This window comes from Sinocyclocheilus grahami, unplaced genomic scaffold, assembly GCF_001515645.1.
Source record: "Sinocyclocheilus grahami isolate Dianchi unplaced genomic scaffold, SAMN03320097.WGS_v1.1 scaffold71.1, whole genome shotgun sequence".
NCBI classification, from domain to species: domain Eukaryota; kingdom Metazoa; phylum Chordata; class Actinopteri; order Cypriniformes; family Cyprinidae; genus Sinocyclocheilus; species Sinocyclocheilus grahami.
Genome location: NW_015505250.1, coordinates 493861 through 507924, shown reverse-complemented (window position 1 = coordinate 507924; position 14064 = coordinate 493861). Strand labels below are relative to the sequence as shown.

The 14064-nt window shown below is 36.6% G+C and overlaps 2 protein-coding genes across 4 annotated transcripts in view; both read left to right on the top strand.

Moving 5' to 3' along the window:
* The window catches only part of LOC107585492 (RNA polymerase-associated protein RTF1 homolog), an 18582-nt gene extending 16264 nt beyond the window's left edge, over window positions 1–2318 (top strand). For both annotated transcript variants that reach the window (XM_016272524.1, XM_016272525.1), the window contains 5 exons: window positions 65–122; window positions 203–280; window positions 389–487; window positions 564–678; window positions 1229–2318. In XM_016272524.1, the coding sequence (XP_016128010.1) occupies window positions 65–122; window positions 203–280; window positions 389–487; window positions 564–678; window positions 1229–1335 (457 nt within the window). In that variant the 3' untranslated portion in view covers window positions 1336–2318. The remainder of the gene's footprint in view (window positions 1–64; window positions 123–202; window positions 281–388; window positions 488–563; window positions 679–1228) is intronic.
* A 583-nt stretch (window positions 2319–2901) lies between these two features.
* Window positions 2902–13584, top strand: LOC107585491 (golgin subfamily A member 5-like). Of its 2 annotated transcripts, none has more exons than XM_016272522.1 (13): window positions 2902–3069; window positions 3722–4375; window positions 4867–5091; window positions 6586–6805; window positions 7307–7430; window positions 7529–7732; window positions 7817–7984; window positions 10373–10501; window positions 10656–10754; window positions 10887–11109; window positions 12665–12770; window positions 12885–12948; window positions 13068–13584. In XM_016272522.1, exons 2-13 carry the CDS (start codon window positions 3733–3735, stop codon window positions 13146–13148), a joined length of 2286 nt encoding a protein of 761 aa, XP_016128008.1. In that variant the 5' UTR covers window positions 2902–3069; window positions 3722–3732; the 3' UTR covers window positions 13149–13584. The 2 variants fall into 2 exon arrangements, with proteins under 2 accessions (XP_016128008.1, XP_016128009.1); XM_016272523.1 differs by lacking the exon at window positions 10373–10501 and adding an exon at window positions 10019–10147.
* Window positions 13585–14064: the final 480 nt, after the last annotated feature.

The following is a 14064-nucleotide window of genomic DNA, read 5'->3' as shown; positions in this document are numbered from 1 at the left end:
TTAATCTTACTGATCCCAAACCTCTAACTTCTTCATAATCATTTTTTCTTTCTTTCCTTTTCAGCTATATCAACCAGAGAAATCGGAGTTGGAACATTGTGGAGTCTGAGAAGGCATTGGTGGTAGGTGTTCCTGTTACCTTTGGAGCTGTTACTCTCCTAAAGAACATTCTGGAATCTGAAATGTGTTGGTTGTGTTTCAGGCAGAGGGTCAGAACTCAAAGAACCAGCAGATGGATCCGTTCACCAGACGGCAGTGTAAACCGACTATGGTGTCTAATGTGAGGAATCTTTCTGTCAGCTCTACTGTCCTCCTTTGCTTTTAAGTGTATCCTTTTTTGGGGCAGTCATTTAAAAAAGAAAATGAATTTTCTCTCTTTTTTTCTTAGGCTAGAGATCCCTCCGTCCATGCCGCTATTTTGGCTCATCTCAACCAGAAATACGGTTCAGGCTCAGGCCAAGACAACAGCCAGCAGGCTAATAAACAGGTAATGCACAAACACCCACAGCAACATGAGCCTGTTCTGACCTAGAATTCACTTGGTTGATTTGTTTATTATACAGGGTCAGGCTAGCCAGAAAGACCAAGATGTTACCAAGCCAACCAGTGACCTCTCAGAGGACCTTTTTAAAGTTCATGACTTTGATGTCAAAATTGACCTGCAGGTTCCTAATGCTGGTAAGTTTGTCACAGATCTAATAGCTATATTTGGATTTGCTTGATGTCCAGCAGGAAAGCACAATTAAGCAGTGCAGTGCAATGCGTCTTTTTAAAGAAATTAATAATTTGTTCAGCAAGGACACATTGAATTGATCGAAAGTGACAGTAAAGCCATTTATAATGCTACAAATTTCTATTTCTAATAAATGCAGCTCTTTTGGACTTTCTATTCATCAAAAAATCTTGACAAAAAAGATCACAGTTTCCACAGAAATATTAAGTTTGTTTGAGCATCAAATCAGCATATTAGAATTCTTTCTGAAGGATTATGTGTCACTGAAAACTGGAGTAATGATGCTGAAAATTCAGCTTTGCATCACAAGAGTAACTGACGTTAATATTATAAAAGCAAAGTTATTTGAAATAGTAATAATATAGTAAACTATTACTGTTTTTAAGAGATTTGTTTCAAAAACATCAAACCTCAAACTTTTGAACAGTTGTGTATATGATTCTGATCTTATGAGCTGATGTCTTAAATATTACAATTTATTTAAATCATCCACAGAAGCAAAGTCTTTGGCAGTGAGTTCAAATGCATTGCCTGTTAAAGATGGGGCACCACGCCGATCTCTCAACCTGGAGGACTACAAAAAAAGACGAGGACTCATCTGACCTACGTTTTTTTTTAAATCCTCTCCTGCATGATTGGACACCAGTGCCGGGGGTCTACAGCTGCGGCCACCCCTGTTTGTGTGAGTGTGTTTGAGAAAGTATGTGAATGTACGTGTGTGTGTGAGAGAGAGTGTATGATAAAGAGAAAGAATAAGTGCATACCTTTAAGACTGAGCGTGTCTGAGACTGTGTGAGTGTGTGTGTTTCACCTGTTTGTAAGAGGAAATATTGATGAATAATGATATCTTTCAGGTCTTTTACCTGCAAAGGGTCACTGTTTGAGAGATGAAAAGTTGTCTGCGTTATTTACGGCGTGTGCAGACGTGAGAACAGAAATGCATTACCTCCGATTCTCCTTTTCGTACCAATGTATTCAGCATATTTTGTCCCTCTCAGATGCTCTCAGAAACGACCCTTTTATATCCAAGCTTGTGAAGGACTCCAAGGACACTATTAAAAAAGACAACACAAATCTTTTTTTTGTTGTTTTTTTTTTTTTTTTAAGTTGTAATTAGTTGTCAATAATGTGATCGGGTCTGCCTCGCTCCCTTGTTCCTCTTGAAAACGCTCTGAAGTTTTTTAAACAAGCGTTTTCTTTTCGTCCCCCCAACCCATGTGTAATGGGTTGCTAAGACAGTCCTGCTTAACTCTGCTTGCTGGTTTAGAGGCTGAGGAGCCGACCAATCAGAGAGGGAGTCTGACAATGACATCACACTCCCTAAATATAAAGTTTGTTTCATGTAAGACAATGATCAAATAAACGTGTCTGCCATGGACAAGAAAACATTGAGAATTGATGTATCGTTTTGTTTTTACTGCTCTTTTTTCCTTCCATATCCATCTGTCTCCCTCAGAGCTGATGTAAGTGTTATTGATCATTAATTATTGAAGTCTTTTAGTCAGTTCTCCTATCGTTGTGGCATGCCTTGTAAATAAGCGATCTTGAGTGAGTGCGGCTGAATAAAGGAGGAACTGTTTCATAATTCATGTGTTTGTGTATGTATTGGTCAGATGGCTCTTTTAGTTTTAATTTTAATTTAGAAAATTATGTCATTAAGGAACTAACTTGTGTTAGAGAAGGGATATAACCAGACTAATTGGATGGAAAGTGATATTGAGAATGCAGTAAAAACCTATTAATAATTACCAATTCAAATATCCCCAGAGAAAATATTTTGTTTAAAACATTTTGATTCGAGAAAGCAAATACACCTGAAATAAATTTTTTAATTAAATTTTTTTATATATATTAAAAGTTTGAAGATGAAATGTCGAAGTAGTAAAATCATATACTAAAAATTCACCATATATTTAATTAATATCAAAATTAGGCAAAAGATTTTAAATAACCGTGAATTAATATGATTTCCATATTATCAAACTGGGAGTTTAATGTTTTATCTTATATATCACCATGCATTTAATGGGGCAATGAAAAATTGCTGCATGGTAAGAATTAATTATATTATGTTATATTACATCATATTATATTATTACAATCAGGCACAGCAACATCATTCAACCTTTTCTAGTCAGGCATTGTGCAGGGCGGACTGTTGTGGGTCCTCTGTAGTTCCTGGTCCACGTCGGTTTGGATCCGAATGAGTAACAGGATAAAAAACAGTCACCGATAAGCGATCAAGAGACCAGTAGACACAATTTCCCCAGATATTCCCCAAAACATGCCCCTGCAAGATTTGCTTACCGCTTTCTGAGAGATCGGAGCCCCTTCAGGTACAAAAATCTGACCTTAACTGCAGTTATTGGGCAGAAGACGTGAAACTGACCATGTAATGCTTAGCACTGTACTGTCATGTTTACAGATGTACATTGCAAATGAACAAGTGTAATTTTTATCGAAAACTAGACGAAATGTAGCAGATAGTTACAGCTGACAGTTTTGTGTAAATACACCGTGTTAAATGGATTTGCACGCAAAATGTATACACGTTAAGTGAGGAATGGAAAGAACTAAAAAGGAAATGTCCAAAATTACAGATGAATAATTATTGCTTGAATATGCTAAGTATAATAAATTGACCGGTTTTTTAATCATTTATAAATTTGACAGGCAAGTGTTTTTTTGCTAGAGACTAAGCATTGATTTAAATGAGAGGAGGTTCAAATACTGGATGTGAAGTATACTTTAAGGGATGGGTTTTGTTTTCAACTAATGTTTGCATTGAAGAAGTCAAACATGACTGATCTAACTCTTCAATGTTGGTCTCTCAGGTTAAAAAACGATCTGTTTTTCTAATAAAAATGAAAAACTATTACTTACAAGCACAAAAAGTAAGAATCTGGGGTGACACAAATTAAATGGCATGACGGGCTAGCAGTCTTGTCATCACTTTAACATCTCTTGCATGCATATTTTCATTTCCAGAGGATCTCAGGATGTCTTGGTTTGTTGATCTTGCTGGGAAGGCAGAGGACTTCCTCAATAAAGTGGACCAGGGTGCAGCCAGCGCTTTGACAACAAACACTCAGAAGTCCTCCCTGTCCTACAACAGCCCTGACACCACAGATTCGATCCAGTACAACTCTGCGGCTTACAGCTCCACCCAACAGCACAGGGACTCCATCTCCTCCTCATCCCATGGAACTTCGGCTTTCATCTCCACAGCTGCTGGGAACATTAAGAAATCCAATGCCACGGTTTTGGCCAGTACAGCTAATGTCTCCAGCACCACGCCTTTGGGTTCTAGCAGCAAGGCATCATCCAACTTTGTGCGACCCAAAAAGCCAGAAGTAAACGATGATTTGCTCTTTGACTTCTTGAATAGTTCGGACCCACTGCAGAGCGAAATAAAGGAGGTCAGAAGAGAAACGGTGTCTAAAGTTTTGGGTCCAACAGGCGGGTCAGCTCAGACCCAGATGCCCCCTATTTCTGTGACCGGCGACCTGCAGATGGGCCCCTCTGTTCCTGCAACCCCATCCTCCACTGAGGGCCTGTCCAGAAATTCCAGCCTCGGCTCGCTCTCGAACAGTTCACACAGCATTAAAACCGAGGATGGCTCCACTCGAGACCAAAGCCAAGGTACAAAACCTACATCATACATAATTAGGTTCATTGAATTTATCTGAGAGCAAGAAATTGTAATATTTTTGTCATCGCAGAAATAAAATAATCAAAACTATATAGACGAAATGTAAAAAAAAAAAAATTACTAAAACTAAATTACTAATTAAATTATAAAATAAAAAAATAGAAGCAAATTGAGAACAAATAATCTAATTCAAAATATAATCAAAATCTATAATAGTATATTAAAATGGCATGTGTACTATTTTAACTATTTTGTCAAATATATGTTTAAAGTAAAAACAAAAATCAATTACTTAAATGCTATAAATGAATTAAAGCACAGCAGTGTTAAAGTATCAAAAATTAATATTCATTTTAAGATCTGTTAAAGTTTGTATTTAAACGGTGTTATGAAATAATTAGTGTTTTAACACCTTTACTACTGTTTTGATAGCATGTAATTCATCCTCTTTGAACTTTCTTATTTTATATGTTCTGTCCAGCTGATGTTCAGGAGAATTTGAATCCAGGGCTGGATGCTCCCACAGAGGCCCAGCCAGCACTGGAGATCACACCTCAAGAGCTTCAGCAGCAGCAGCAGCAGCAGCAGGGCCAAGAGCAGGTGATCTCCAACCTTCGTCTCGAGAACCAGCTTTTACGCAGTGAAGTCTCTTCTCTCAACCAGGAAATGGCCTCTGTAATCCAGAGAGCCAAAAACATGCAGGAGGGTGAGCCAGTGAGCCTGTTTGTTGAACTGTATTCTATAAATGTGTTTTTAGTATAATTTATATACTATTATAGTATTTCTTAATATTTAGATTTTTTTTTGCTTTTAGATTTATTTTTCAGTTTTAACTTTTTAATTAATTTTTTTATGTGCTTTTTTCATTTTTATTAGTTTTAAAAAATGTTTAAAATATTTCTATTTAAATGTAATTTATTTTTATTTCAGGTTTAATTTTAGTACTTCAACCCAAGCAATTTATTTCGGTTAGTTGCCAAAAGAATAATTCTTTTTTTCCCCTCTCCTTTTAGTTTTTTTTTTGTTTTTAGTAATTTAGTTTTTCATCTAATATATCCTCCTGAGACCCAGCTATGGAGTTTTTGCCTCTGTAGTGGACATTATATTTGAGTGAATTTCTCTGAGACCTCACACGTCACAGTTTTAAGTCTGGATGTCCTGTACAGACCACATTCAGGGCTTTCCAGAGATGCAAAATTATTGGCTGTTTCACCATGACCACTCCCTCTCCTTGGTTTTTAAAAATGGCTGACATTAATTTAGTGATACAATTGTACATCCTTATGGAAATATGATAATATTTTGTAATTATAATTTAAATCTGATTCATTTTCAAATTGTTTGTCATAAATCAACATCTCAGGAAAATGTTATGGGGTTTCAAATCAAAATATGACCTTCTGTTATGAAACAGGACATAATTTCATACATGTCCACTGTAGAGGACACCAGGACTAAAATCATGTTTATTATACATTTTGGGAGACAAAAGAATTGAATAGGAAAACAAATTATGTATCAATATTCTTATGAAATATTAGATATTATTATGAAAATCTGGCCAATGACTACTCCCATTATTACACTTCTTTTTTCAACATGCTGTCCCAACAGCACTTTAATATGCAAATTAGATACAATGTATAGATAACATTGTGCTTAATGGGAAAACCAGTTTATGGAATTTCTACACACATATTGCATAAATCAAAATGGTATATCAAATCATTTTGTTATATATTTTATAACATAGTTGAGAACCATCCTTAAACAAAGTTAGTTATAAAAAAATCCTGAAACCTAAAAATTGATTGGCGATTAAAACAAAAACCCATTGTTTTTTCCTTTTCATGTCTACTCTTGTCATTTTATTTTTAGAAAAACTGAGTCCTGGTGTCCTCTACAGAGGACCTAGCATAACTTATGAATAAAATATAATTTTTCAAAAATGTTATTTTACAATTTTTTTTCTTATGCTCTAAACAACGTAGTGACATGAAAAAATACTAAATTCACAAAGTTTTTTATTTCTGGTTCTCAGGAGGATATATTTTATTTCAGATTTTTATTTCAATTAACAAAAACAATTTTTAATAGTTTTAGTTTTAATGAACAGTAATAGCACTGCTATGAGTATAATGGTAAAATGAGTACAAAAGCTTAGGAAGCCATTAAATGATTATTTCCTCTACTTTTATAGAGATGAACCTTGCCAGGGCTCGTGCTGAAAAGTGGAACTCGGACCAGTCTCGCGTTGATGGCGCGGCTCGAGAGCTGAGGGCACAGGTTGATGACCTCACAGAAGCCCTGTCTGCAAAAGATGGTCAGCTGGCGGTCCTTAAAGTACGACTGGACGAGGCAGATCAGATACTGAAGGCCCGAAGCTCCGCCCTGGAGGAAGCTCAGAATGAGAGGATCAGGTGAGTTTCTTTGACAATTCACGGAAGCAGAAGAACACTTCTTGTTTAGTTTGAGATGAGTTGATAAAGCAATAAACCCCGTGAAGCCGTGGTTTACAGTGAATTTATAACAGCTAAGCGGCGTTATTAAGCACGGCGTGAAGCGGAGTGCCTAAAAGTCCCTTAGCTGTTATAAATTCACTGTAAACCACGGCTTCACGGGGCTTATTGCTTTTATAAAATGGTTATTCCATATACGTAGTACGGTTTCACAAAATAAAACAAAGCAAATAAAGTGGAATGATATTAATAAAAACAGTATTCTTCCACCAAACAATGTAGTTCCTCAGAATCAGTTGTGGTTGCAACAAAGTGGTTGCCGTGTATGTTTGTAGAGTCATTTACAACAGCTTCGAACGTGGCTCAGCCAATCAGAATCAAGGAGCGGAACTATCCGTTTTATAATCTATATTTTCTCTTATCTGAATGAATCAACCTCTTTTGCTGTTTTTTATATTTTAGGATTCTTCAGGATCACAGTGAGGGAAGCAGTCTTCAGTCTCAGGCTTTACAGACACTACAGGACAGAATAAGAGACGCAGAAGCAGCAGTGAAGAGAGAACAGGAGAGCTACAGACAGATACAGGCGAGTTAACAGGTGTCATAGGGATTTATGCAGTAAGCATTGTCTAGAGATAAAACGATGGACCTGGTAGATCTTAATTACATGTCATTTTCTCACAGAGTGAGTTTGCAGCACGACTGGCGAAGGTGGAGACCGAGCGTCAGCAATTGGCGGAGTCATTAACAAACGCAGAGCGTCGGGTGACAGAAGAGAAACAGAGAGCTGAGGAACTACTTCAACAGGTCAAGAGCGCCCGATCCACAGCAGAGTACACCAAACAGGAGCTGCAGGACTACAAAAACAAAGCCTCACGCATCTTACAGGTCTCATTGTCTCTCTTTATTTTCATGTCACTTTTTATCTCTGTTTGATAAGTATATGAAGGCTCATGGTCGTTGTTCCTCCAGTCTAAGGAGAAGCTGATCAGCAGTCTGAAGGAGGGCTCAGGTTTGGAGGTACTGGAGGGGGCTGGGGCTGGGGTTGAACTTGAAGAGCTCCGTCATGAGAAAGAGCTGCAAAGAGAAGAGACTCAAAAGCTACAGGCCCAAATACAGAGCTTACGAACAGAGATACAGGTACACACGCAAAATTCCAAAAATATATAATCTCAATATAGAGTTAAAGGCTGGGCGATGTGAACTAAAATCCTGATATTTTTTAGCCTTTTGATTTTATATATATATATATAAAATATTCAGACCCCCTTACATTTTTCACTCTTTGTTATATTGCAGCCATTTGCTAAAATCATTTAAGTTAATTTTTTTTCCTCATTAATGTACACACAGCACCCCATATTGACAGAAAAACACAGAATTGTTGACATTTTTGCAGATTTATTAAAAAAGAAAAACTGAAATATCACATGGTCCTAAGTATTCAGACCCTTTGCTCAGTATTTAGTAGAAGCACCCTTTTGATCTAATACAGCCATGAGTCTTTTTGGGAAAGATGCAACAAGTTTTTCACACCTGGATTTGGGGATCCTCTGCCATTCCTCCTTGCAGATCCTCTCCAGTTCTGTCAGGTTGGATGGTAAACGTTGGTGGACAGCCATTTTTAGGTCTCTCCAGAGATGCTCAATTGGGTTTAAGTCAGGGCTCTGGCTGGGCCATTCAAGAACAGTCACAGAGTTGTTGTGAAGCCACTCCTTCGTTATTTTAGCTGTGTGCTTAGGGTCATTGTCTTGTTGGAAGGTAAACCTTCGGCCCAGTCTGAGGTCCTGAGCACTCTGGAGAAGGTTTTCGTCCATGATATCCCTGTACTTGGCCGCATTCATCTTTCCCTCGATTGCAACCAGTCGTCCTGTCCCTGCAGCTGAAAAACACCCCCACAGCATGATGCTGCCACCACCATGCTTCACTGTTGGGACTGTATTGGACAGGTGATGAGCAGTTTTCTCCACACATACCGCTTAGATTTAAGGCCAAAAATGTCTATCTTGTATCTAGTTCCTTTGACCTCATGATTCTCATTTGCTCTGACATGCACTGTGAGCTGTAAGGTCTTATATAGACAGGTGTGTGGCTTTCCTAATCAAGTCCAATCAGTATAATCAAACACAGCTGGACTCAAATGAAGGTGTAGAACCATCTCAAGGATGATCAGAAGAAATGGACAGCACCTGAGTTAAATATATGAGTGTCACAGCAAAGGGTCTGAATACTTAGGACCATGTGATATTTCAAGTTTTTCTTTTTTAATGAAGCTGCAAAAATGTCAACAATTCTGTGTTTTTCTGTCAATATGGGGTGCTGTGTGTACATTAATGAGGAAAAAAAATTAACTTAAATGATTTTAGCAAATGGCTGCAATATAACAAAGAGTGAAAAATTTAAGGGGGTCTGAATACTTTCCGTACCCACTGTATATGTAGTGTGTGTGTGTATTCATATTTTTGTGCCTTTGCTTTTAAATTACTAAAGGCTGAAGGATCAGAGTTTAGTGTTTTTTGCAAGTAAAGACCATAAGTGGTAAAACTGGTAATTCTACAGCACTAAATTAACAAAGCTCAAAATTAGATTGAATTATTTTCATTTATATGAGTCACTATAATAATACATATTAATCAATAACAACAATTACTAATCTTGCTAGAATATTTTAAGATTTTTTTTAATGTATTTTATTTTTTTACTTAAAACATGAATAAATAGTTTCAAAATCAAAAATATTTACAATGTTGCTTCATTTTAATTTCCAGCAAAATCATTGGAAATATATAATAAATGTTTGATATGTTATTAAAATTCTAGTTGGTAAACTGTAGAAAACATGCATTGATTATATAGTAAATAAACACAACTAAAAATCAGATCTAGTTATTTTCAATTATATGCACCACTATAATAATACAAGAAACAAATAGCATTATTTACTCACATTATGCTAAAATATTTTATTATGAAAGACATCATATGTCTTTTATGCGTTTATATTTTGTATATATTTTTGTGTTTTATTTTTCTTAATTAAAATATGAATAAAATCAAAATATTTACAGCAAAATCATTGGAAATATATCATGAATATTTTATATGTAAATTAGCCAGCTGTAACACCGATATAAACACACACTGCATATTTGATTTTCCTTGTGTTTCCTCTAGGATCTGGAAACCCAGGCACTCACAGAGAACGAAAACTGGAGAGAACAGCTGGCAGATGTACAGGAACAACATGCCCAGCAGATCAGAGCCAAACAGGAAATAGAAGCAGAACTGGAAAGATCCAAACAGGTACGTGATTGAGAGAGAGAAAAAAAAGAAAGAGTGGGTATATTGTGGTTTGTTACATTTCTTTATTTGTAAAAAATAAGAATATTATATATATTATATATTTTATATATATATATATATATATATATATATATATATATATATATATATATATATATATTAGCCAGCTGTAACACAGATACAAACATCACTCTGCTTATTTTATTTTCTTTGTGTTTCCTCTAGGATCTGGAAACCCAGGCGCTCACAGAGACAGAAAACTGGAGAGAACAGTTGGCAGAAGTACAGGAACAACATGCCCAGCAGATCAGAGCCAAACAGGAAATAGAGGCAGAACTGGAGAGATCCAAACAGGTACATAATTGAGAGAGAGAGAGAGAGAAAAGAGTGAACCTGAGATAGCACATCCAGGTTTTTAGAGGGGGTATATTGTGGGTTGTTGCATTGTTTTATTTTAAAAAGAAGAATATTCTAAATAATGAGTGAATGTTGATACATTTTAATGCAGGAACTGCAGTACATTGAGGAAGAGCATCATCACACTAAAACCGCCCTTCACGGTCGCGTCAAAGACAGAGAAGATGAGATCCAAAAGCTTAGAAACCAGGTACCCCGAAGACACAAATTTATGAGGAATAGCAATTGAGGTTTTATAATAAAATGTTTTTAAAAGAAACATCTGTGCACCTGTTCCAAGTTTTCAGAAATTGTATGGTGAATTTTACAATTCTTCTGCTAGCTGACCAATAAGGCTCTGAGCAACAGCGGTCAGGCGGAGCTGGAGGGCCGTTTGCACCAGCTGACAGAGACACTGATTCAGAAGCAGACCATGTTAGAAGCCCTGGGCACAGAGAAGAACTCCCTGGTCTTTCAGCTGGAGAGGCTGGGACAGCAACTAAAGAGCCTGCAGGGTGGTCAGAACAGCAGCTCACACATCAATATGGCTGCCATGGAGGGACCAGGTCAGTGCACTGCATGATGGGAAATTCCAGAAGGACTGATTTTATGGGACTTTTTTTTATCATTCCAGGGTTATAATCATTAACTGAACTGCAATTAAAACTAAAATTATAAAACCGCAAAATTAGTAAAACTTTGTCCAATTATAATGAAAACACAAAATATAAAAAATAAAAGCTAATTCAAATTAGTAATAAAAATTAAATTTTTCATATGAATAAAAACTATTATAGTGTATCAATGATACAAAAATGAACACTGAATCAAACCACTCAACTCAAGCTTTGTGTGTGTGTGGAATAATTTAAAGCTGCAGTCCGTAAGTTTTGCCTCTTTGTCGCCATCTCTGTTTGAAAACCTGGAATTGCAGCTATGTGCGGAATTATCTAGCTTGTGTGGGTTGTGAGTCGGCACTGCTCCAGCACCGATGAAACTAATGTTCTGAAGAGTACGTGTGGCAGTCAGTCACCGCACCAGTGTGGAGATTTACTGTACTTCGCAATCACAGATTCTAGCCTACTTCTTGGAATATATGACCGTGTGTGTGTGTGTGTGTGTGTGTGTGCGCGTGCACGAGCAAGAGAGAGATAAAGCACTCTTAAATTGAAATTGAGAGAGAGAGTGCGAGAGAGAGAGAGAGAGGGGGTCACATCACAGTGGAGTCAGCTGTCTTAACCTTGGCTTGTGTACTGCAAACACATACCAGCTTCATCACTGTGTCTGTCACGCGACTCTGGTCCCCTTTCGGGCTCTGCGATTATGGTAAGTGGCGTTACATTTCCGACGAGTGCTTGTGGTGTTCGGCCAATCACAATGCACTGGGTCAGCTGGCCAATCAGAGCAGACTGTGCTTGTCGGGAGGAGGGACTTTGTAGAAAACGAAGCTTTTGAGAGAGGCGGGGCATAGAGGACCTACAATAATGTACAGTATTTGAAAAATAATGTGTTTTTTGAACATTAAAGCATGTCAACATATTCTGTTACACCAAACACACCAAATAATGATCTTTAAAAAAGCATCATATGACCCCTTTAAAATACTAATCTTTGTAATCCCAGGCTATCTGTAATCAGAAGCACATTTATAACTGGAATATAATTTAATTTCATTCACATGTGTTTCATAAACACATAATCCTTTATGGATTACAATCCGCCATCAAAATGATACATTTAATTATTCTGGCTCCTGTGAGAAAAGGCTATAAACGATCAGCCACCTGCATGATCCTCACATGCGATAGCCGGGACAACTTCTTTATGTTTACAGACGTGACATAACGGTGCGGCAGCATGCTCGAATTTCCCGTGGAAACCTACCCGTACCACTCAAATTAGAAAACATGATTATAAGCTAACCGTTGTGAATCGGGCTAAAGTAAGGCGATGGTTTTGAACACTGGCTGGTTATGTACTTCCTCAAATATGCTGGTTATGTACTTGCTCAAATGTTGATTTCAGATCATTTTTAACCAAAAAAAAGTTACGGACTGCAGCTTTAACTTTTTATACTTTGAAATCCAACATGATTGTGTGTGACTTTTTTTGTGTGTATAGGTGCTAGGCAGAGGAGCACACCAATCCTGTTTAATGATGCAGACGGACCGGGCACAGGAGTATATGGGAAGGTTCGTGAAGCGGCCAGCACCATTGACCGCTTCAGGTAATTGAGTCCCTTAAAATCTTTTTGTGTGTGTGTGTGTGTGTGTGTGTGCTAAATGTATTTTGTTTCCCAATTGTATTAAAATGTGAGTGGGTTTTTTTATGTTTTCTCCAGTATACGTCTAGGAATCTTTCTCAGACGTTACCCCATGGCCAGGGTTTTTGTTATTATTTATATGGTGAGTACACAGCACATTAAGGAATATTTGAAAGTTAAAATGGAGAATTAAAAGTTTTAAGAAAAAGCTGGATGAGTTTGTGTTTATTTATGTGTCATAATCTATGTTTCTCTATCCAGGCACTACTACACCTTTGGGTGATGATTGTCCTTTTGACATACACACCAGAGATGCATCACAATCATCCTGATGGGAGATAAAGGACTTTCTACCTATAATAACCTGTTTGAGCTCAGTAAGGGTTAATAAATGATAAGCTTAGGGAGATTTCAGGCTGCTGTTCAGTGGCTCAATATGCATTCATCAATTTGCACAGACATGCTGTTGGGCGGTTCTCTCGCTCTCTTTCTGTTACTTTGCTTCTCTCACATTTCCCCTTAATCCACCTCATTTATTTTCCTGGCCCATACATGATTGAATGCTTTCAGTAAAATTTGGCATGAGTGTTAAAAGCAGTATAAAGTGAAATATTTAAGGTGTAATTTAAAGTTGTGGGTTTATTCAATTAAGAATCTCTTTTATTCATCTCTGTTTCACGCAAATGTAATCATGACTATTTTTGTTACAGGAAATAACAGATTGAATTCCTCGCACTGTAAAGCAGATTTATCTTAATAAACATTAACACAGACATCATCTTAATTCTCCCAGCTGTTTTTGTGACTTTATCTCTAGAAGTACAGAGGGGTGATAATGAGGAAAATGTAGAAGTTGCTACAATGCATTATATATTATATTTTATAATGAATTATTATAATAAAAATAACACATATATTTTAATATATAATAAATTATACATACATACATACATAATTATATACTGTTCAAAAGTTTGGGCGTGGTAAGATTTTTGAATGTTTTTGAAAAAATAATATATAGAGTAAAAATTGTAATATATAATAATAATAGCATAAAATATTATTACAATTTAACATGACTGAATTTAACATTTCTATTTTAATATTTTTTTTAAATGTAATTTATTCCTGTGATGGCAAAGCTGTATTTTCAGCATCATTACCCCAGTCTTCAGTGTCACATGATCCTTCAGTAATAATTTCTAATATGCTGATTTGGTGCTCGAGAAACATTTGTTATAAGTGTTGAAAACAGTTG

Bases quoted from the DNA above. Each gene is read 5' to 3' on its own strand.
- LOC107585491 (XM_016272522.1), top strand. From the start codon at position 3,733: ATGTCTTGGTTTGTTGATCTTGCTGGGAAGGCAGAGGACTTCCTCAAT. The intron at 5,092-6,585 runs GTGAGCCAGTGA...CTACTTTTATAG, and splicing joins AGCCAAAAACATGCAGGAGG to AGATGAACCTTGCCAGGGCT. The intron at 10,502-10,655 runs GTACATAATTGA...ATTTTAATGCAG, and splicing joins AACTGGAGAGATCCAAACAG to GAACTGCAGTACATTGAGGA.